Source organism: Cervus canadensis, chromosome 28 (genome assembly GCF_019320065.1).
Source record: "Cervus canadensis isolate Bull #8, Minnesota chromosome 28, ASM1932006v1, whole genome shotgun sequence".
In the NCBI taxonomy this organism is placed as follows: domain Eukaryota; kingdom Metazoa; phylum Chordata; class Mammalia; order Artiodactyla; family Cervidae; genus Cervus; species Cervus canadensis.
In genome coordinates, this window is record NC_057413.1 from 1,743,498 (window position 1) to 1,766,122 (window position 22,625).

At 54.4% G+C, this 22,625-nt stretch overlaps 3 protein-coding genes and 1 long non-coding RNA gene across 7 annotated transcripts in view; 2 read left to right on the forward strand and 2 right to left on the reverse strand.

Annotated features, from left to right (window-relative positions):
- Positions 1-31: 31 nt before the first annotated feature.
- On the forward strand, positions 32-18,976 carry BPHL (biphenyl hydrolase like). Of its 4 annotated transcripts, none has more exons than XM_043450900.1 (8): positions 32-200; positions 1,434-1,574; positions 5,438-5,541; positions 8,383-8,549; positions 9,871-10,024; positions 12,803-12,934; positions 14,947-15,070; positions 15,502-16,044. In XM_043450900.1, the coding sequence occupies exons 1-8, from the start codon at positions 94-96 to the stop codon at positions 15,593-15,595; spliced, it is 1,023 nt and encodes a 340-aa protein (XP_043306835.1). In that variant the 5' UTR covers positions 32-93; the 3' UTR covers positions 15,596-16,044. The 4 variants fall into 4 exon arrangements, with proteins under 4 accessions (XP_043306835.1, XP_043306836.1, XP_043306837.1 ...); XM_043450901.1 differs by lacking the exon at positions 15,502-16,044 and adding an exon at positions 18,671-18,976 and having other exon boundaries at positions 37-200; XM_043450902.1 differs by lacking the exon at positions 1,434-1,574 and having other exon boundaries at positions 37-200; positions 15,502-15,890.
- LOC122430100 (vegetative cell wall protein gp1-like) lies at positions 10,037-12,771 on the forward strand. Its single transcript, XM_043450899.1, has 2 exons — positions 10,037-11,432; positions 11,467-12,771. The coding sequence occupies exons 1-2, from the start codon at positions 11,058-11,060 to the stop codon at positions 12,223-12,225; spliced, it is 1,134 nt and encodes a 377-aa protein (XP_043306834.1). The 5' UTR covers positions 10,037-11,057; the 3' UTR covers positions 12,226-12,771.
- Positions 16,044-17,853, reverse strand: LOC122430104. Its single transcript, XR_006266231.1, has 2 exons — positions 17,565-17,853; positions 16,044-17,030 (listed from the first exon to the last, which is right to left on the reverse strand). It is a non-coding gene; the product is annotated as an uncharacterized LOC122430104 (long non-coding RNA).
- A 677-nt stretch (positions 18,977-19,653) lies between the features above and the next one.
- The window catches only part of LOC122430098 (tubulin beta-2A chain), a 4,028-nt gene continuing 1,056 nt past the window's right edge, over positions 19,654-22,625 (reverse strand). Inside the window, exons 2-4 of the mRNA XM_043450897.1 lie at positions 22,037-22,145; positions 21,593-21,703; positions 19,654-20,909 (exon numbers count right to left, since the gene is read on the reverse strand). Coding sequence (XP_043306832.1) covers positions 19,849-20,909; positions 21,593-21,703; positions 22,037-22,145 — 1,281 coding nt within the window. The 3' untranslated portion in view covers positions 19,654-19,848. The remainder of the gene's footprint in view (positions 20,910-21,592; positions 21,704-22,036; positions 22,146-22,625) is intronic.

Sequence of the window (22,625 nt, forward strand, 5' to 3'; positions counted from 1 at the left end):
GTCCCGGCGCATGCGTGCTCGGGGCGATGCGCGCTCAGGGCTGCAGGGAGACGCGGCGCATGCGCACTCCCCGGGCCGTCACACGCACCCACTATGGCGGTATCGCTGGGTGGTCGGGCCGCGCGGCGGCTGAGGCTCCTGCTCTCAGCGCTGAAGCCCGGGATCCAAGTGCCCCGGGTCAGGCCCGTCGCCGCGTTCGGGTAATGACGCCGCTCCCCTCCAGGGGCCCCCGTATCCTCGTCCGCGCGCTCGGGGCGGCGGGAAGGGGGCAGGGGCCAGCGGCCGGGACGGGGCCGCGAGTGGTCGCCGCCTCGCCGACCCCTCGCCCGTCAAGTCGTGACCCGGGCGCGGCTGAGGGGGCGCTGCGCTCGGCCTCGGGGCGGCCGTGCGGACGGAGGCCAGGGAGGAGGCGCGCTTGAACCCCGGACCCTGGCTCCTGAGCCAGCCTGCAGTGTTCGCGCCCCGTCAGCTCTCGGAGCCGCGGGCTGGACCTCGAGCTGGGACGTGCGGGAGACCCACCCGGGATCGGGGGATGCGGGTTCCTGGGCCCGGCTCCCCGAGGGGTGCAGGCCGTGGAGACGCCCGAGAGTCTGCCTTTCTCTCCTCTTACCACCTGCACATACCTTGAGAGAAGACAGCCCCTGGATTAACTTCTGACCCCCAGTCCCAAAGTGGGCGCCCTTGGTTCCAAGTGATAGTGGCCGGTCATGGGGGCGCGCGCGGGTGGTCGCCGCTCACTGCCGGCGAGTCAGTTCCGCTCTTGACGAGGAAGGTGTGTGCGCACTAGCTCGGCGGGTACTTGGCCTTCAGAGCTGCGCTGTACCTGATGGGGAGGCATCCATTCCGAAGGTGTAAGGAGCAGTCTGACCAGCTTTCCGCTTTCGTATTGTGATTCTTTGGGTCTTGAGTTTAGGATTTTATTTTGCTACCATTTTAGGTCTATTAAGATTTTCAGAACTGTTTTCATACAGATGGGAAAATAATGTCAGTGTCTGCAGCCTCTGTAAGTCCACTGAAAAATGCCTGTCTATCCGGTTTCCTGTTTACAGAAAGGAATTGAAATGAGGTTATTGTGATAGCACCAGTATCTGTTACTGTTGGTTAATGGTTGCAAGAAAGCCTCATCCACTTAGCAGTGCAGATCATTCATTCTAAAATATCCCTGGGAAACAGGTTTCTCTGGATTTTGAACCGCCATTTTGTAAATGCAGTTGAAATTGATCTGACCTGTGATGGGCCAAACATGCAGTGTGTTGATTAATCCTGAAACAAGAGTGCAGCTTGTGTAAGTAGGGGAGCGCACTCCTCTAAGACCATGGCTTCAGAGAGGTGGTGCCCCAACCCACGATTGAGTTGTGTTCCAAAAGCTTCTCTGTGCGTCCGCCCTCTTCCACCCCAAGCCTTTTCTACCTGAAGTTGTATGTTATGTGCAGTTACAGTAGTAATAACTTAAGGAAGCCTAACAGCCCACCTGAAGACAGATGTTTTCCGGTTCAATCTGGGGATACTCTACCTGAGGGGAAGAGACAGTGCCTGCCCCTGGCACCTGCCCCAGCCTCTGTCCAGCAGTCACGGTGAGTGCCGGCCTGGTGTCTGGCCCTGCAGGGGACTATTTGGCAGTGCCATTACAGAAAAAGCATGTACACAGTCAAGTTATGTAACCTCTCTGAGCCTCACGCCTTGCAGAATTGTCCTAAGGATTTGAGACAGTGAATTTTAAAGGCCTGGGCACTCAGTCATGTCCAGCTGTTTGCAACCCCGTGGACTGTAGCCTGTCAGGCTCCCCTGTCCATGGGATTCTCCAGGCAAGAATACTGGAGTGGGTTGCCATTTCCTGCTCCAGGGAATCTTCCCAACCCAGGGATCGAACCTGCATCTCTTTCGTCTCCTGCATTGGCAGGCAGATTCTTTACGTCTGTGCCACCTGGGAATCCCCCATACTAAGTAATTAGCAGTTACAATTAATAATACAAATATGACTATCTAGATAATAACATAATGTATGAAAGGTATAAAAATAACTCATCAAAATTCATGTCTATGTTGCTAATACTTCATTGTAGCTAACAGTCCCTTTAGAAAAAAAATATACAACCCATGGCTGATTCATGTCAATGTATGGCAAAAACCACTACAATATTGTAAAGTAATTAGCCTCCAATTAAAATAAATTAATTTTTAAAAAATAAATGAATAGAAAAAAATATGCAAAAGAAATAGCTGAACATACAAGGTACAGAGAATATGTTGGACTCTCAAAATGAGGACGTATCTTATGAGGTGGCTCCTGTTTTTATTTCTGAGCAGAGTGTGACATTCAGGTGCTCACTTCGACTTTGCAAATTGCAAGCGGGGTGACTGGGGCCGGTTACCTAAAGTCTTAACACTCAGCTTCCTCAGTGGTAAAATTAGGCAAAGTCTAATGTGCATCATCCGAGGACATTACCTCGTTTAAATTTAATACACTGACCAGTTCTACTGTAGGTACTGCCCCAAACTGTTCTGTTCTTGCCGGCCCTGCGGTCATCTCTCCCTCGTTGAGGGGGTTTGCTGCGCTATCGCTCCTGCCCCGTGCCCCCACCCCCCGCCACACACACACAGACTTGTTCGTCCAGCCTACCAGAAGGAGGGACGGGACAGATATGAGATGGATGGCTTTCCAGACTGTGTTTAAAAAGGAGACTGAATTTTTTTGTTCTCCAAAATGAATTCAGTATAACCTTTCTTATCCTTGGTTGTCTATTGGATTCTCTTGGGGAATTTAAAAAATGCAGATGCCTAGATCCCATCCCAGAGATTTTCATTTAGTGCAGCCTGGGCCTCTGGAGATGTAAAGGTTTGCCAGAAGATTCAAATTAAGCTTGCGACCCCCACCCAGGGTATGTGGGGGCAGGAAGTGGTCTCATTCACAAGGGGGCTGAGTGGGCAGGTATGTTGGGGTACGGAAGCCATGAACCTGTATCTGCTGTGCGCACCCCAGGGTCTCCTGTCTCCGCAGCTTCTGTCAGAATATCAGTAGTTGACAGACTGGTCTTCTCTGCCAGCCCCTAGGCAACATGGGGTGCCCAGCACACAGTCTGGGTTCTGGATGTACATGAATGGGTGAATAACACAGCAGTGTCTCAGAAAGCATGTGCCGGGGCTCTACGCCAGAGTCACCGGTGGGTCTCCCGGGATTGCCCTGGGCAAGTGTAGCTTTAACTCCTCAGGTGATTCTAATGAACACACCTGCTTAAGAACACCCGGGTTAGAGAAGCGATTAATAGGAGGGAGAAAGTGCTGGAGGAGCAAAGCCCAAGAGAAAGAGGTTCGTTCTTGTTCTTTTAAGTTTTCTAGCTTTTTCAGGGGCCTGACCACCATCCAAGAGCCCTTTGATAATCTGGAGGGAGAATGCAACACTCATTTCAAGTGTATTGATGTGGAAAGTCATTCAGTAAATATTTTTTAAAAGGAAACTTTTTTCTTTTTAAGTTAATTTGCTTTTGTCCAGTTTTCTGTCCCGTTTCTCCAGCCTGGAGATGGAGGCGAGGTTCTGGGAGCCTCCATTGCCCCGGGGGCCGGCTGAAGTGACAAGGGCAGGTCCCAGCAGCGGTGACAAAGCCCCAGGCGTGCTCCCTGCCCTGACAGCGCAGCCGCAAGCCTGTTGCCATCTAGCCTGACCTTTGCTCCTCTGTGCCCACACTACTGCCGGCCCCACCTGACCTGCCTTCCCCCAGGTATGTCCCTGACTCCCGGGCCCTTGAGGGTCCGAGTTCTAGAAGCACCCTCCCCACCCCATTTTGTCTCCAGCATTTTACCCATCTTGGAATTTCATCTCAAAAGTCACTTCTCCACTCTTCTCCAGGTGCCTCTCTCCAACCCCCACGGGGCCTCTCATCTCTGAGACCACCCTCAAAGTCCTCTGCCTCCACAACCCTCCTGTGACACCTAGCGCCCATCACGCCCAGGTCTAGACGGCCTGGTTTTATCTGTGTGCTTATGCATTGGGGAATCTACAGATAGGGCAAGGCACAGGCAAGTGAGAGGCTTTTGGCAGGAGAGACATCAGACAGACCACAAAAGGGAAGTCAGTGTGAGCCAGGCCCCAGGCGGCTGGCTCCCAGGCCTGAGAGCCCGCAACTCCAGGTCGTGAAAGCCCTGGGCTCGGAGATAGCGAGAGATGGCGGGGGTGCCTCATATGTGATGCCTTCCCGGTGCAGAACGCCTTTACAAGACGTCCCTCACGCTGCAAGGCAGGGGCCCTGGAGAACCTTGCAGGCCCGACGAGTAGCAGGAGCAGTCTGTGAGCTGAGCAAGCGCCGGGTGTCTGTCTGGGGAGCCGCCTGTTCCCGTGCTGGACAGGAGTCTGACCGCTTCTCTCCTGTCACCACCCTCCCCTCCCTGAGGGTGTGCAGACGCCTCTCTGCAGATGGCTGGGGGCAAAGGAAACGTCTATAAACCCTGGTCTCTGAGTTGACTCTAGGAGTAGAGCATCAGGCGGTTTTATCTTGTCCTGGAGCCGTCCAGGGATGCAGGATATTAATAACAAGTAACAGCAGGGTCCCTGAGACACGACCCGGCTCAAGGGTCCTGTTATTACCCCTCCTGTGACACTTCTGTGGATCATGAGCCTGTAGTTAGGTCAGCCTTACTACCACCCAGGTCTGTGTGTTCTTTGACTCGCTGCGCCTGCCAGCATCTGTCCTGGTATGCCTTCATGTCCCTCCTGCGTGTCACCCGGCCGTCTGAGGGGCTGCTGGGAGGCTCTCAGAGCCTGAGGCCGGGCCGAGTGTGCGCTGTTGCTGGGTGTCCCGGTTCCGTGGTCCAGGTCCAGGTCCTGGAGCTTCTGGGACAGTCGCTGAGGGGGTTGCCCTGCGCAGGGCCCCCAGGACGACATGGTTAGATGCTGCAGCGTGGGCTGTCTTGGGCCAAGAAGGGGGCGGGGCGTGGGACTCTATAGACACAGACTGGCTACTTGACAGTCAGTGCAGACATCTCAGCATCTTACAAACAGATCTGGCCACATACGAGCAGACAGGCATTCTTGACCAGGGCGCTTGTGCGGCTGCCTAGAGAACAGAGAGGCCAGGGGCCAGAAGGTCAGCCTGTGGACCCCACGACCGGCGTCACCCTTGAGATTGCTGCCTGTGCAGCCAAAGGTCCGGGTGGCTCCTCTGGACCTGCCCGGGCCTCGACCAGGGGCTGCAGGCTCTGTGCCGGTGCCCCGCCCACCTGGCCTCCCACCACGGTGGGAGCACTGCGGTGGGAGCACTGCGGGGCTGTGGGCCCGTTGACATCAGTGCTCCCGTGGGTGGGCCCGGAGTTGGTGCTGCAGTGGCCCGCCCTTTCCTTTGGGAAACTGAAGCGCGAAGCCGGGTGACCAGGGGCCGGGGAGGGTGCTGGGGCTGGCTGGCGCGCAAGCTCAGTCACCTCTGGGGTCGGGGCTCCTCTCTTGCAGCTCCTCCGTGACCTCTGCCAAGGCGGCGGTGAACGGCGTCCACCTGCACTACCTGCGCACCGGAGACGGAGAGCGCACCATCCTGCTGCTCCCGGGGATGCTAGGTGCGCAGGTTCCCCTGGCGGGCCCGGCACGCTGCCCTCTGCTCGGCCCCCAGTCCCAGATGCCCGGGCTCGATGCGCAGCCTTAGCGCTTTGCTGAGATGCTTTCTGTAATATCTGCCGCAGTCAACTTTAGGTGATCCAGAAAGCTACCTTTCTTTTAAAATTTTACTCAGTCATTCCTGGCTGTGCTGGGTCTTCACTGCTGTGGCGGCTTTTCTCTAATGCAGGGAGCGATGGCTGCTGGCCAGTTGCAGCGCTTGGGCTTCTCACTGTGGCGCTTCTCTCGGTGCTGGGCACGGGCTCGAGTCTCGGTTCACGAGCTTAGCTGCTCCGCAGCATGTGGGATCTTTGCGGCTGAGGGATCGAGCCCGTGTCTTCTGCATTAGCAGGTGGGCTCTTTACCACTGAGCCATCAGGGAAGCCCCGAAGATACCTTCCTACCTCATGCAGTTTTCATTCCTTTAAAACCCACTTTTCTCCGTGGAGTCCCACACTGTGTGGTTTCCTGCAGCCTCAAAGTGAAAGTCGCTCACTTGTGTCTGACTCTCTGCGACCCCGTGGACTATACCGTCCATGGAACTCTCCAGGCCAGAATAGTCGAGTGAGGAGCCTTTCCCTTCTCCAGGGGATCTTCCCAACCCAGGGATGGAACCCAGGTCTCCCACATGGCAGGTGGATTCTTTACCAGCTGAGCCACGAGGGAAGCCCAGGAACACTGGAGTGGGTCGCCTATCCCTTCTCCAGCGGATCTTCCCGACCCAGGAATCAAACCAGGGTCTCCTGCATTGCAGGTGGATTTTTTTTCAGCTGAGCTATCCGGGAAACCCCTTCCTACAGCCTGGGGATGACAAGTCAAGGAATGGGTGGGGGAAGGCAGGCAATGAGTGGGTGACCAGCTGGCCCAGTTTGCCTGGAATTGAGGGGTTCCAGGATGTGAGACTTCTGCTGCTGAAAGTTGGACTGATCTCCCTGTTGTGTGTGACTATGTGTTCAGTCAAGGTAAGAACAAAGCTGGGCTTTCACAGCCTACATGAAGGTCAGAATTAGTTTGGCGTGAACAGAGCATGGTAAAAGCCAGATGGATCACCATCGCCTCCTGCGGGTAAGAAGTTTAGGTGTAGAAAGTTCAAGAGGGGAGTTTCCAGTGATCCCAGAGCATGTCAAATTTGATTTTAAGGTTTCTGTTACTGTTTTATTTTTTATTTAGTTAAGTAATCTCATCATATACTTATTTCCTTATGATTTGCTTCTTTATCCTAATAGTAAAATGCTAGCATTTTTCAGTTACCTGGTGGTTCCAGTTGACGTAGCCTCAGCTGATGGTTGCAGCTGTTGCGGCATCTGTGTCCAGACAGTGTTTAGTAATCTCTTTGCCTCGAGCTAGTGTAATAGAGGAGGACATTTACTCCAGTGGTTGATCCCGAGCTAAAGCGATGAAGTTTGCCAGCATAGATGGCCATTGGTTCAATATTGCTGCCATTATCCTGGTATAAAAAGCTTTTGGCAATTTTAATGTTTGCTTGTGTAAAACATTAACCTGATTCAAACATCAAGCACCAAGTCTCTGCCCTGAACCGCTGTCCCCCAGCACCCACTCCCCTCCCCACGGGCAGCCGGTGCTGACGTGTTTCCCTCTCAGGTATCATGTATTGGTAACTACTCTTTAAAGTCCTTTTTTACGGTTTTAGCGCTCTTGGCACTGGTCTTCAGGTGTGTGCCAGGAAGCGTGTGTCTTGTTTCCGACAGTGGTGTTGAGCCCACTGCTGCCCTTTCACACCTTCTCCTGCCCCTCCTGCAGGGCGGTTCCCTGGGAGTCCCCCCAGTTCAGGGATCACAGGAGCAGCCTCCGAGGTCAGAGCCCTAGGCTCGCACTGAACTCCAGTTTGTTCTTGGCTTGGGTTTTCTGGATGGTTTACCTGGGGTTGAGAAGGTACATTTTGTCAGGGAAGGTGACGGTCCTTGATGATGTTAAATGATCCTACAGTATCTTGAAAGACATTTTCTAACAATCGCCAGTTTCTGAAGCAAGGTGTGGCCATAGCTGTGAGTCCATAGAAACCAGGCAGAGCTTAGACGTGAGAAGCTGCCTTGCCCCTGGGCTGGGCTTCTTGGGAGCCTGGCCTTCCACTGTGTGGACCTCACTGGGCAACTCTGCCTGCCAGTCAAGTCCACCACCAGCTTGAGAACACTGTTCTACTTGCTAATATTCACATACTGTTGTCGTGAAGCACACTGATTTATTCCCTCCACATCCTGCCCTCCATCATTTCAGAGTTTTAGTTTAATTTTCTGGTTTCTAGTTATGACCAGAAAATAAAATCTCCAAGGCTATTCTCATTAGCTTAGTAAAAGACATCTGGGATTTTAGAATTTGGCTTTGAATAATTTGGATCAAATCTCATTAATGTGTCTACAGATACTATTAAGATCTCTCTCATTTGCAACAGTCATTTTAAAAAAAGAAAAAATGACCCATAAGTACGTTGTATCAGTAGGTTTATTTCCACACTGTTTCATGAGTTTTTGTTTTTTTTTTTTTAAATAAAAAGGACAGTTAAACTGAAAAGATACCAGGCGTGCTGGAATATTTGTGATACAGGATCAAGGGAAGAAGTGCGGCATCCTCAGAGTGGCCGCTAGGGGGAGGCAGGGCAGGCCTGAGCCCCGACAGGAGAGGAAGCCGGGTTCCCTCTCTGCCAGGCTGCTCTGCTGGTTACAAATGTGCTGCAATTTTGACTCGAACCCAGTTATCACGTCCCTTGTTTCTGTTTTTGCTGTAGTGTGTTTGAAGCAATCACAGCGTTGACTGGAGTGTAACCGGATGACCACTTTGATTGACAGGCAGTGGAGAGACAGATTTCGGACCTCAGATTGAGAACCTGAATAAGAAGCTCTTCACGGTGGTTGCCTGGGACCCCCGCGGATACGGACACTCCCGACCCCCCGATCGGGATTTCCCAGTGGACTTCTTTGAGCGAGACGCAAAAGATGCCATTGATTTGATGAAGGTGGGTCTCTTGGGGAAGAGCCGGGAGGAAGGAGGCTGGGCCTGTCTTCATTTATTTTGTTTCTGTTTGTTGTTTCTTGGAGGGTAACTCCTGTAGACACTAGGAGGGTTCAAATCGATACAAAGAGGAAAGTTTTTAGAGATGCTGCTACCATGGCTTTGAGGCTCTGCCTTTATGGGTAGTCCTAGGACGTATGTAGATACACACTTTGTATTGATGGCATCCTTCTATACCTAATGGTTTTCCAGCTTACTGTTTCATTGGACACTTTTATCACAGAGATGCTTCCAGGTTAATAAGGACAGATATACTTCAGTTTGTAACAGGCACTTTGCATCCATTCCATTGTGTGGACACACTGTGTCTTAATTCCCGAGTCTTCTGATGGTAGATACATTATTCCTAAGCTGCTGTGTGTGTGTGTGTGTGTGTGTGTGTGTGTGTGAGAGAGAGAGAGAGAGATTACACAGGAAGCGCAGTGAGCACTTGTGTGTGGACACTGTGGCCCTTATTTACTGCTGTAAATAGCGCTGCTGTGGATTTTGTGGGCCTGCCCTGGTGTGTGTGTGTGTGAGTTCCGTGCACGTTTAGGAGATGACTTCCTGCGTGACGGAAGATGCAGGATGGAGCCAAAGTTTACCCCACAGGAGTCACACCAGTCTACAGTCCCGTCGACAGATATCTCGGACTAATACTTGGTAATTTACCTTCCCAGTCATTCAGTTCTTAACTGCTCGGGAGCGTCTCTCAGGTGTAACCTCTGTCCATTCACCCTGTCAAGCGCATTCTTGGAGCCTGGCCAACTCACCCAAAGATTCAGTAGCGCCCCCCACCCTCACCGCTGTGTCTCCTCTGTCCCAGGCGTCCTGCAGCCGGTTCTTCCCAACGCTGCAGTCAGTGACTTGGCCGGATGCAGTGGCCCCAGCCCTCCAGCAGCTCGCAGGAGTCCCTCTCTGATCTGCAGACCTGTCCTCAGCATCTTCACTCAGGCCTGTGTGGACACACACACGTTGTCACGACCAAGGAGAGCTGATTCCCACCGTGTCCATTTCCAGGAGATACTAAGCCCCCTGAAGGTGCGGCTCCCTCCCGATTCGGAACCGTACTGGATGCTGTACACACGCTCAGGCATCCGTGAAAGTCGTGTTCTCGCCACAGCAGACCCAGAGGAGCCGTTTATGTCACAGACGGCGGGCTCCAGGGTTGCTCTCTGACACCTGCGGACACGCCACAGCTGTGTCGATCCCAGGCACTCTTGATCTCAGGCTCTCTCTGCAGCTAGGAGCCCTAACCGTGCTCTGCGTTTTGCTGTTTGTCACAGACGCTGAATTTTAAGAAGGTCTCTCTGCTGGGGTGGAGTGACGGGGGGATAACAGCCCTCATCGCGGCCGCACGGTACCCCTCGTATGTCAGCAAGATGGTGATCTGGGGGGCCAACGCCTACGTGACCGAGCAGGACTCGGAGATTTACCAGGGTAGGTCCCTCCACTTGGCGCTGCTTGGGCGTGTGCTGACAGGTCATGGAAGGATGAAGCCTTCTCAGCAAAGTCGTGCACTTTAACAAGGATGAAGCCTTCTCAGCAAAGTTGTGCACTTTAACTGGTCTGCATTTTAAAGTTTCCTATTTCCAGAAGTGACACTCAGGAAGTCAGTACTTACGTTTCCTGCTGTGCTAGGGACCTTCTGGGAAGGAGGGGGGTTGACATGAATGTTACTTACAGCCTCATCTCAGGTTCCCTGAGTGTGGAAGGGAACGTTGTACTCAGGTGGGAAACCTTAGTTTTGATGAAGAACTCTTGTGCTGTTTACACGTGCTAAGGTTGTCCTTCAGGCTATCTGTGAGGACTTCAGAGACACAGAGCAAGAGCTGGCAGACTGCAGCCCACGGGCCTGGCCACTGCCTGTCTGTGTCCGGCTGAGGCTCCAGTGGATGCGGCTGGCGCCGTGGGGGCCGGGGACAGGCTGGCGTCCCTGCCCAGGCCCCGTGCAGGCAGCTGGCTCATCCACCAGGCCCCCGGTCAGGGCGTCCAGCTGCCAGCTCGGGAGCTGCTGGGCCTCCAGCGGCCGCACCTGCCCCAGTGACCCCAGCCCCGCCCCACAGCTGCCCCTCCTCTCCCAAACCGTGTCCTTCCCCAGTTTGTCAGAGTTTAACAAAACACAAAAAACCCTCCTTCGGGGGGTGGGAGGGGTCTCCTCACTGAGCGGGTGTCCACCACTTACTTCTGCTCCCTCTCCTTCCCGCCTCCTCCCCCTTTCCTCCCCCTTCCTTCCCCCTTCCTCCCTGCCCTTCCAGGGACTGGTTGAACTTTGTAGACTGAGTCTCAAAGTTCCCTGTTCCTGTTCATCTCCATCTCCTCGTTGCTGTGTGTAGGGTTCTGCATAATTTCTTAAGCTTTTCTTTCAATTTTCTAGTTGTTTCACTAGCTTTATAAAGATTCTGATTGCTTTGTGGTTTTCTGATTAGCAGCAAATAATTGCTTACCCTTAATCTGAAAACAAACAAAATAAATGGTAAGCATAAATCAAGAATGCTTTCCTTCAGAGCTATCCACTTGCTGCCCCTGGGAACCATGGATGGTGTCAGGTGGGGCCCCGGTTCAGCCGTGTCCACCCTCCCCCAGCGAACAGTCACTCTCCCTCGGGGCAGCCCTGCCTTGGAGTGGTCCTACCAGTCTTTGCTGCGTTTTCAGGGTTCCTGTCTTTTACGCACACACACGCTCATACTCGTTTTCATCAATTACTGCAGACTCCAGCGATGCAGCAGAAATTATATGTTATGACAGAGTTAGCTGTTCACCACAAAAGGGCCTGCAGCGGGTGTGGTCCACTCCACGGCCAAGGGCAGAGCCACGGTCCTGGGCTGGCTGTCCGCATGCCTGCTCTCCCCTCCTCCTCGTCTTCCCGCTCCGCGAGCTCCCCTCTTGCAGTCCTGCCCCACCATGCACTCTCCCCTTCGCGTCCTCCCCCAGCTCGCTCTCCCCCTCTCCCCCTCCCCGCCTTCCTCCTACACCAAGCACTCTCCCCTTCCTTGTCCTCCTCCACCGCTGACTCTCCCCTCCCCACTCTCCTCTTCCCATCCTCCTCCAGCTCGCTCTCCCCCCTCCCCCTCCCCGCCCTCCTCCTCCACCACGCATTCTCCCCTTCCAGTCCTCCCCAGCGTTCTCCCCCTCTCCCCTCCCCGCCCTCCTCCTCCACCACCTGCTCCCCTCCCAGTCTTTCTCCACTTCACTCGCTCCTCCTTCCGGGACCTCAGGCTGCTTCTCTACATCGCCCCCTCCCATCCGAAGTCTCCTCAGTTCTGCCCAGGGCAGTTCTGCGTCCTCAGCCTCTGGACTCAACCCTGGAGGCCCATCTCCTCCATCCTGAGGAGCAGCAGAACGGCGGGCGTTGTCTCTGTCGGGTCGCCCCGCCCCGGACAGCAGTTCGAGCCGTCCCTGCCTCTCAGTTGTGTCCACTCACCCCGCGCGTGCTGGGCCTCGGGTGCCTGGCCCTGTCCCGGCCCCTGCTCCGCAGCGCGCCACGTGAGTCCCGCCGTCCTGTCTGCAGGGCAGGTCATGCAGGCAGAGCTCTGCACCCGGGGTGCTGGGTGAGCCCTGTTCACTGTGCTCCGGAGCTTCAGAATCTCCACAGTCACCGTGTTTTACAGAAAAATGGAGAAACTGGGCTAAGGGATTGAATTCGCTTATCCATTCTGAAGCCATCGTCGCCTTTCCCATCAGAGAGTCACCTGTGAGACAGCTTGTAGTTCGTAGTTACAGTTTCTCCAGTGGTAGAACTTGGAGCAAATGATGTTTATGCATTTCTCAGTGTGTGTAAATGCAATTCAGAAAATCTCTGTTATAAGTAATGTCATTTTTACGCTGATGACCCCAGTTAGGGGAATATCCGCTTCTGTCTTATACCTTTAGTGGAAGCCATTATTTTAGATCTGATTTCATTCCCTCAGTCAGAATCTGCTGCTGCCCAAGGGCCGCCATGGGGGACAGAACACAGTGGAACCCTGACACAGCGCTCAGCATTCACCGCGGCTGCAGAAGCCAGTGCAAGCGACCATGCTGGGCAGTGACGCGGGGGGTCAGGGAAGGCCCGGCCGACCGGGGTGAAGCCTGGCGAGCCACACGGGGACGGGCAGCTGTGCCCACCGACAGGCAGCCAGCGCCACGGCTCCAGCTGCACCGCGCTTGGAGTTTTCACAGATGAGCTCTAGTCTGAGGCTAAACCCATCCTTGCCCACACGTCTGTCTGTCTTCCAGGTATCCGGGATGTTTCTAAGTGGAGTGAGAGGACGAGAAAACCTCTGGAAGCCCTCTATGGGTTCGACTACTTTGCCAGAACCTGTGAAAAGTGGGTGGATGGCATAGAGCAATTTAAGCATCTTCCAGACGGTAGGTCACACAAGCCACTTAACGGTCCCTTTGCCGGTTAGAGAGGCCGAGTCCCCCTAATGCTCGCGAATCCCTTAGGGATTGACACACTCGCCCACCATCCTTCCACACTCACGCGTGAACAGAAGGTGATTGTGTACAAAGGCAAGTTCTTGTGCCGCACACCCTCCTGGCATCAGAGACAGACGTGTGTACAAAGTTCACATTGTTGACTCTCGTAGCACACTAGTCTTTTCCCCTTTGTCTCCAGAAGTCTCACACACTCTTCTAACTCCAGGATGGTCGCTCAAAAACAAACAATGGCAAGGTAGACTTCCCCCTTTTCACATCTAGAGACATCAGCCCACTGCCGCCTGTTACCCGGCAGGAGAGGGGGGTCTCTGTCACAACCTTCGGCCCCAGTGGAGTCAGGATGAGGAAAAGGGATTCAGCCCTTTCCTGTCTTCCGAGCTAAGCTGTGTCGTTTCAGCCGTGACAGGTGTGTTCCGATAACAAGAACTGGCACCCTTCAGAGAAGCCCTGAATTAAAGTCTGTTCTTAGAGCTGGTTTCATTTCTAAGCTCTCATTTTTCTAATTGCCAAAAGAATAGAGAGTAGGTGGGATCTGACCTTGAAACACATCAAGTTACCAAACAGTTATGATTCAGGGCCCAGTTTTGTCTCCCCAGTAGTCATTTCCAGAATGAGTCATCCATCAGAGTCAGAACTTTCATAATAAGAAGGACATTTGGAAATGTTACTTTGTTGCCATAAGTTCAAAACAAGTATATCCTGTTCAGTGTCCACCCATAGAAACGGGGCTGAAATATGTTTCAGGAGGCTGGAAAGACAAGCCACAGACAGGAGTGACTATTTCCCAAAGGACGGGGGTCCAGGGCTCGAGGCTTGTGGGGTCTTCGTTCCCCGACCTGGGATGGAACTCCCCTGCAGTGGAGGCGCAGAGTCCTAACCTCTGGACCGTCAGGGAAGTCCCTGCAAAAAAACTCTTAAAACTGAACAGTAAGAAAACAGCCTGATTAAAATACAGGCCAAACAGCGAGATCCCACTACACACCTCTTAGAACAGCCACACAGAGGAAATTCAGGGCAGTGAAAGCTCTCTGTGTAGTATCACTGTGCCGTATCCGTGTCATCCTGCGTTTGTCCAAACCCACGGCGTGAGAACCGCGGACGCGGGGTGGTGGCGACGTGTCTGCTGTAACAGATGTCTGATGGGGCGTTGGTGACGGGGGCGGCGGGAGACAGGGCGTGTGCCCGTGCCTGCCTCGCGATTCTGCCATAAACCTGAAACTCTCAAGAAGGAGGTCTACTGCAAAAGAGAAAGGGAGGGAGAAGGCGTCACGGAGAATCCAGCACCGCAGGAATCATCTTACTGCAAGGCTGACAGTTAACGACCTCTCTCCCTGCGGGGCCGGTTCCGTGGACTGTGGCCCTTGTCCAGTCCTCGGGGTTGCGGCCGCTCAGCGTAGCGTAGGGATGCGTCGTGGGTTTGGTGTCAGACAGGCCCGGGTGTGTGCTCTGGCCTGGCTACATGGCTGCCGTCCAAGTGGATTCAGGGAAACAGCAGGTCAGGACCCGGAGCCCAGCCTGTGCCTTGCTGCCCAGGAACGCTGTCATCCCTCCGGGCAGGGCCTGGGGTCTCCCCAGGGTGGGCGGGGGGCAGTCTGGGTGGAAGGCAGCTTCCGTCCTACTGAAGCTGTGGCTTCGCCGTGAGGAACACGGACTTGGAGGGCCAGCGGGGGCCCCTGTATTTCAAGGGAGAAGCTTTTCAGATGCCCCCTGTAATACGAAGACTTGCAGGTTTTTTTGTTTAACTGCTGTTTTATATGAATTATGAATCTAAATCAGCCAGGACTCTTTGTTCACTAGTAGAGCTTAAAGGAAAAAGGCCAGGAGAGGGAAACCTGGAGACTGGCGGAGCTGGAAGCACTCAGGCCGTCTGATCCAGGCCAAATGCTGGCGGGGGTGGGGGTCCGCCCCGGGCCTCAGGAGAGCTGTCTTGTGTCTTGCAGGGAGCATCTGTCGGGACCTGCTCCCCCTGGTCGAGTGCCCCACCTTAATCGTGCACGGCGAGAAGGATCCTCTGGTCCCACGTTTCCATGCCGACTTCTTACACAGACACGTGAGAGGGTCACGGTGAGTCCGGCTGCAGCCAGCGCTCTGCGCCAGGGCCTTGGGAGGCAAAGGGGAGGCGCTGCAGGAGGCGAAGGCTGAGGGCTGGGCTTTCAGGGTGTACCCCGCCCCGTTTGGGAACAGAGGGGCCCAGGTGCCCTGGGTCTTGGCAGCAGGATTGGGAGCTCCTGCCCTGGTGGCACCAACCCAAACAGCCGTCCACCCCTCGGAAGCTCTCACTGTAAAATCACCACCTGCCCAGCAAGTCCGTAAAATCAAATCAGGGAAGCAAATCGCCTGCCGCTTGCCGTCCACTTAAATACTTCCCTCACTAGCACTTTTGTGTGTTCTGCTTTTCTAGTATTTTTTAACATAGATACAGTCGTGTTCTGTCTTCAGCTTTGATTCCTGCTTTTTTCCTGCTTAAAATTATGTTGTACACTTTTCACATTAAGCCTTAAACATGTACACATCAGAGGAGAACCCGTTCCTCAGAACCACAGGGGAGCAGGGTCTGCCCACCGGCCCCAGGCACGCTGGCAAGCCTAACGAGACGTGTCAGCGGAGTCTGGTCTTCAGTCTCGATCATTTCTGTATGGAGCAGAATTTATCGTTTAAATCCTCGAGCTGATGTGAGAGCCAGCTTCTGCTGGTACTTACTTCAAGATGAAAATTCCGTGTTGAATAAACCTGATGTTTCCCCGATGTGCAGTGATGCACATCCTGAAGGAGAAAGTAAGGTCTGGCCGGGAGGTCGTGGCTCACAATTAACACCCAGGGAGCCTTGACGCGTTGAGAGCCTGCGGTTCACTCCAGAGACGCTGTTGTCATTCCCCCGGCCGTCTTTGGGGTTGTATAGAATTCTTCTGAAAGTGGCCTCATCCTAAGTGGCCTAAGGACATCCTCCTCCTCCCCAGCGTGAGCCACTCCCAGCGCCCACAGCAGGCCAGCCTGCCTGGACGGCCCCCGAGCCAGGAGCAGACTCAGACACAGGCCCTCCACTTCCTAATCGTGCGCTTTATTCCCCAAGAGATTTTAACAAACAGATTTTTTTAACAAACAGTTTTTAAATGTGGGAAACATGCTTATTATTCTGCAATAAAATATCATTAGTATAAACTTGTATAATTTCTGTTTCCAAACAGCATTTCATATTTCAGAAGGCATCTTATTTTACTATAATATCTAATTATACTTTACAGCAAAATCATGGAAAAAAATATTGTCCCCATTTTACAGATGGGGTAAAATCAAGGCTGAGACATGTTAGGTCATCTTCCAAAGTTACATAGCTAATAAATGACAAGTCCTGGATCTTTTTTTTTTTCCTCTTAATATATTGCTTCCCTTCCCCAACACAGCTGCCTCTCACAGACATGCTCTTATTTTAATGTGATGGTGAGAGGCCTGAATCACATACTTTCTGACCTGGTTAAGTGTCTTCTCTCTTCAGAAACGACAAGTTTTTGCACACTGACACTCATGATAAACGACGTGTGTTCCTTTAGAGAGCCAGGTTCAATAAAAGTCTGCAAGAAAGTTTAATTTAGGAATTCTGTTCCAGACCCATCTCCTAGCAACTGAATACATCAGTATGGGAGAAAAATATTCCCTTACCGTTCAGATGTTCGTGGTTTCAGTACATTCGTTTATGGGAAGGTCGTTTTCTCAGAGCAGGATTCTTTGGAACAGTTGAGTCGAGAGGAAAGTGTTGCTGCGATGATTGTCTGAAACTGGCTGGCATATTACGCGTGCGCCCTTCCACTGCCAAGGAAGCCTTGTAGGTTGGGCAAGAAGCTAAAACATGGCGGTTCATTTTGGACCCACAGAAGGAAGGTCGATTCCTGGAGCACGAAGGTCCTCCTCTGACTGTGCTCACAGGCCGCCTGACCCCTAGGGAGCCACTTAAGTGCAGGGTGCTTCCCATGAACTTGGGGCTTCATTTCCTTGCCAGAAACACAGTCTGTCCCCTCAAAGGTTTTACCTGCAAATAGATACCAGGTACAAAACAAATGCCTTTGTCTCCTAGAACCGCGCCCAGAAACAGTCGTGCGTGCTTCTGTGTCCGTTTCCTAGATGGGCTCAGTGGTTAGTACCAGCCCCCGCCCCCACCGCTCTCTTCTTGTGGAATGAAGGGGGCCGTACGGGCACAGCCGAGACGAACAGGGACTCAGCACAGAGCACCCGCCTTTGTGGACGGGACGCTGGTGTGGGCATAGGTGGTCAGGGCCCGAGACGGCCATGGGGATCGCGGCGGGCGGTCACTGGCATGGTGCCCTCAGGCCTGCTTGGGAGTCTCCACAAAGGACGGAAGAGGGCTGGCCCCCTCAAAGCGGGGCTCCACGTCAAGGTCTAGCTCGGTCCACACTGGGAGACCTGGGGTGGCCCAGTGGTGCCCCCTTGCCTGCCAGCACGCTCGGTGGCTGGCTCTTTCTGTCCCTTGAGGATGGAGGCTGTGAGCCTCCTGCGAGCCCCATCCGTCTAGAGGACAGCTCGTCCTCTTAGGAGCAGCACTGACCTTGACTGGAGCAGCACAGAAGGCCTCGGCTACTGCTGATGGCATCACTAACCTTCCCCGGGGGCTCAGAAAGACACCGACCGCAGACCCTCCTTGCAAGCCGGCGATCTTGACAGCCTGGATACCCCCTCACCCCCCTGCCCCATGTGCTCAGTTGCCAGAGACCCAGCATTGCCCAGGGACAGCTCTGTTCCGAGCCTCCCCACTGCCCGCAACCCACGAGTCTTCCCTGACATTCACTGAAGTCCTGGAGCTCCCAGCCCCCTGCTGTGGAATGCAGAGAAGCAGGCGATGTGGTAACTGGCATTCTGCCTGAATACAGCCCTTTTTAACATCCACTGACAGTAGCCAGAGCAAGTCAGAGCTGCAGGTGTACCCTGGAGCCTCTGTTTAAGACTCACTGTGTCCGCACTGTTAGAGGCAGTAATGCAGTTTAGGCCTCAGAGAAGCCTGCCTTTATGAAAGACAGTGCAGGCCATCCACATCTGAGGAGCCCCCCTGAAAGGAAGCGCCTCCCGAGGCGGGCAGGGTGTCCTGACGGCCGCAGATCCAGGGTGTGGCCGGTGGGGGCTCCGGCCGCCCCCCACCCCCAGCCTCAGGGGGCACTGCCCTGCGTGGGGCCGGCCGTGGGCAGACTTACCCAGTCCTCCAGCACTCAGCGCGGCCTGCTCGGGCGGCGCCTTCTGATGGGTTTTCCCACCACCCAGACACTCCAGGGAGCTCCAGTTCAGTGGATGCTGGACACTTTGTATTGTTTACCGTCTTTCCAATCCTCTCTTAAAACCAGTCTGATTTAAGACGCTTTTTCCCTTCGGTAACCACCAGATTGCATGCGCGCCTCTCAGTCAGGTTTCCAGTCAAACCACTCCTCACCTGATTCAGCTCCGGGTGCAGCGCGTGCGCCCCTTCCCTGCTAAGGCAGCCTCGGGCTCTCACTCCCGAGTCTCTCTTCTGGGACCACGCCTTAAGATGGACCTCACACTCTCCCCTGATGGAGGTCGCAGGGAAAAGAAAACGGGGCAGTTGCCCAGTGAGGTGTTCGTGAAATGTCAGGGCGGGCGGCGGGTTTCTAATGATGCACCGCTAATTGTCAGCATTTCCTGCAGGTTCCATCTGATGCCAGAAGGCAAGCACAACCTGCATTTACGCTTTGCAGACGAATTCAACAAGTTAGCGGAAGACTTCCTCCGGTGACCATGTCCCAGGACGCGTGGTCTGGTGAGGTCTGGGCCCGCGGGTCAGCCCTCAGCTCACCGGCCTACCAGGCTCCCTGTGCTTCCCCCCAGACGACTCCTAATCCAGTACCAGAGGACATAGCATCCTCTTTCATAGCTACAGAGCTTGACTCTGATGTTTTCATACTGTGATTTTCTTCCATTGCCTTAAATAAATGCCTGTCATGATTTACTTTCCTTTCAGGTGAGGTTAAGCATGTGTAGTGTTCACGACTGCTGCTCTAAGATGAGCTGAATGCGCGCGGTGCCCTTTGTCGGGAGGGGTGCAGGCGTGCACTGGCCTCTGGAGTCACCACGTTGTCCACAGAGATGGGGAAGCTGAAAACGGCCCCTGCCCAGGGCCCTGGACCCCACGTGTTCACGGGGTTGCTGGGATCACAGCAAAGCGGGGAGGTCAGCACGGCGCCCTCCCCCCTCTCCACCTTCACACTCCTGGGTGCTCGTCCCTGATACGTGGGGCCAGTGGAGATCAATTTGCTTGCTTGCCTCTCTTTTCCTGGTGTCTCAGATGGTAAAGAATTCACCTGCAATGCAGGAGAGACCCAAGTTAAATCTCTGGTTTGGGAAGATCCCCTGGAAAAGTGAATGGCAACCTACTCCAGTATTCGTGCCTGGCAAATCCCAAGAACAGAGGAGCCGGGGGGGCTGCAGTCCGTGGGGTCGCAGAGTTAGACACGACTGAGTGACTTAACACTTTCAACACTTGCCTGTCTTTACTAACAGAGCAGAAAAGCTATTAATTAAAAATATGAAAATAAAAATCCTATTAAAAGTTACTAAACCCAGACACATACTTAGAAAGGAAGCATTTAGTGAAAGAATAAAAATTATTTGCAATAAAGAGAGACCACAGGTCTTGGACACATGCTTTTTTATTAGTATAGATATCTTAGACAATACTGCAATTTCCAGAGGAGTTCCACATTATTACATCAACAGTGAATTTCTGACAGAGGCAAAACTGAGCACCATAGTATACGAATAGAAAGACCATGCTTGATTGAGGACAACAGAAGTCACTAAGGATGCACGATTTATCTGACAAGTTCTCAGGCCTCGTCCTCGCCCTCCTCCTCCTCGAACTCGCCCTGCTCGTCGGCCGTGGCGTCCTGGTACTGCTGGTACTCGGACACCAGGTCGTTCATGTTGCTCTCGGCCTCGGTGAACTCCATCTCGTCCATGCCCTCGCCCGTGTACCAGTGCAGGAAGGCCTTGCGCCGGAACATGGCCGTGAACTGCTCCGAGATGCGCTTGAACAGCTCCTGGATGGCCGTGCTGTTGCCGATGAAGGTGGCCGACATCTTCAGGCCGCGGGGCGGGATGTCGCACACGGCCGTCTTCACGTTGTTGGGGATCCACTCCACGAAGTAGCTGCTGTTCTTGTTCTGCACGTTGAGCATCTGCTCGTCCACCTCCTTCATGGACATGCGGCCCCGGAAGATGGCGGCCACGGTCAGGTAGCGGCCGTGGCGCGGGTCGCAGGCGGCCATCATGTTCTTGGAGTCGAACATCTGCTGGGTCAGCTCGGGCACCGTCAGCGCCCGGTACTGCTGGCTGCCCCGGCTGGTGAGCGGGGCGAAGCCGGGCATGAAGAAGTGCAGGCGTGGGAAGGGGACCATGTTCACGGCCAGCTTGCGCAGGTCGGCGTTGAGCTGGCCCGGGAAGCGCAGGCAGGTGGTGACCCCGCTCATGGTTGCCGACACCAGGTGGTTGAGGTCCCCGTAGGTGGGGGTGGTCAGTTTCAGGGTGCGGAAGCAGATGTCGTACAGCGCCTCGTTGTCGATCGAGTAGGTCTCATCCGTGTTTTCGACCAGCTGGTGCACGGACAGGGTGGCATTGTAGGGCTCGACCACCGTGTCCGACACCTTGGGCGAGGGCATGACGCTGAAGGTGTTCATGATGCGGTCGGGGTACTCCTCGCGGATCTTACTAATGAGGAGGGTCCCCATCCCAGACCCCGTGCCGCCCCCCAGCGAGTGGGTCAGCTGGAAGCCCTGCAGACAGTCACAGCTCTCGGACTCCTTCCTGACCACGTCCAGGACGGAGTCCACCAGCTCGGCGCCTTCTGTGTAGTGGCCCTTGGCCCAGTTGTTCCCGGCGCCGCTCTGGCCTGCCAGAGGGAGAGGATAGTGTCAGACGCGAACACTTCAGTAAGGAATTCCAGATTCTATCTTCCTGACTCTGGATTTGTTTTAGAGATGAAAGATCCTTCTTTTTCAGAAAGACTTTCTACCTACAGAAAAGTTTTCTATATATCAGTGATCCTCAGAAACACTGAAGATCTAATACAACAAAACATTTAGTTCATATGATGTTATTAATTAAGAAAATAGTTTAACAAAGCCCAACTGGTTTAAAACTAAGAATCTTCTGTAAATTCTCATTGATAAATCAATTGCTGTGAGCTGGAAGGGTGGAGGCGCCCATGGTCAGAGGGCCAGCTCAGCTTCTGCTCACAACCTGCGCCTTTGGCCTCGGCTCCTTGAAGGGCTTGCCCGTGTCACGGGTCCTCTGAAATGACCGGTGGCCTGTGAGCTGCTGCTGAAAGGTTCCCTTCGCTCTTTGTTCTGCTCTGTAGGGGGAGGGCTGCAGCAGCCTCTGCAGGCTGACCCTGGCCTTTGAGCCGCGTGGACAGGGGCCAGAAGGCTGACAGCCCATGGACCAGGGACAGTGAGGCCGGGACTCAGGGCCTCTGTGGACACACAGCCTCCCCCAGGTACTCAGCAGAGATCCCCACGGGGTCAGGAGGAAGGGGGCCCACTGAGCCAGGGCCCACACATCACCCCTACGTACCAAACACGAAGTTGTCAGGCCTAAAGATCTGGCCGAAGGGTCCAGACCTGACAGAGTCCATGGTGCCGGGCTCCAGGTCCACGAGGATGGCCCGAGGCACATACTTGTTACCTGTGGGGACAGAGCAGGACTCAGACCTGCAGGCAGAGCAATCAGACAACGCCCTGCTCTCCGTGCCTCTCCAGGCAGAGCTCATCCCAGAAAATTCGAGCAAGCGGCAAAGAGGAGATTAGAGGAGGTTTCTGTTCTACAAAGGGAGGTGAGGGCCCGCCTGGTTATGACCCGCATGCAGGGGACTTCAGGGGCTCTGAGGGTATTTCTGAGCAGCTGACATTTAAATGCATGCAGGAAGCCTTTCTTTGTCGTGTGTGTGTGTTCCTGCTACACTGGGGCTGCCAGAGAGCCGAACACAAGGAGAGGGGGCCGAGCACGTGGGGTCCTCACCAGCGGCCTCGTTGTAGTACACATTGATTCTCTCCAGCTGCAAGTCACTGTCGCCATGGTAACTGCCAGTGGGGTCGATGCCGTGCTCATCGCTGATGACTTCCCAAAACTGGAGATAGAGAAAGAAGCATGTGATGGTCTGGCATCCTAGGTGTCAGCACGATGGCCCTTCCCTTCCTCTCCTGTCCTTGGAACAGCGGCACTGTGGTCAGACAGGCAGGGAGCCGCAGACAGGCCCGCAGCTGCCGCCCTGTTCCTCCAGCAGCTTCTGCGGAGGGGCTCGGGGATGCGCAGAGCATCAGCTATGTCAGGGAGACAGACTGGGAAGCAGGGAGGGGCCCTGGAGGAGGAGGGGGGCACAGCTGCGGAAGCTTGGGAGGCTGGGCCCCCAGGCAGGGCTGAGCGTCAGCATCCCAGCGGACAGACGGGTCCTGGCAAGACCCAGGACAGGTGGACCCCGCCCTGCGGCTGCCTGCAGGGATCGCCCTGTCCTGGCGCAAACCCGACCCGGCCCTCCAAGCAGCGCCGCGTTAGGCAGGGGCATCCGCGGGGCTCCTGGGTCACTGACTGCAGAGGCGGAATGGGGCGG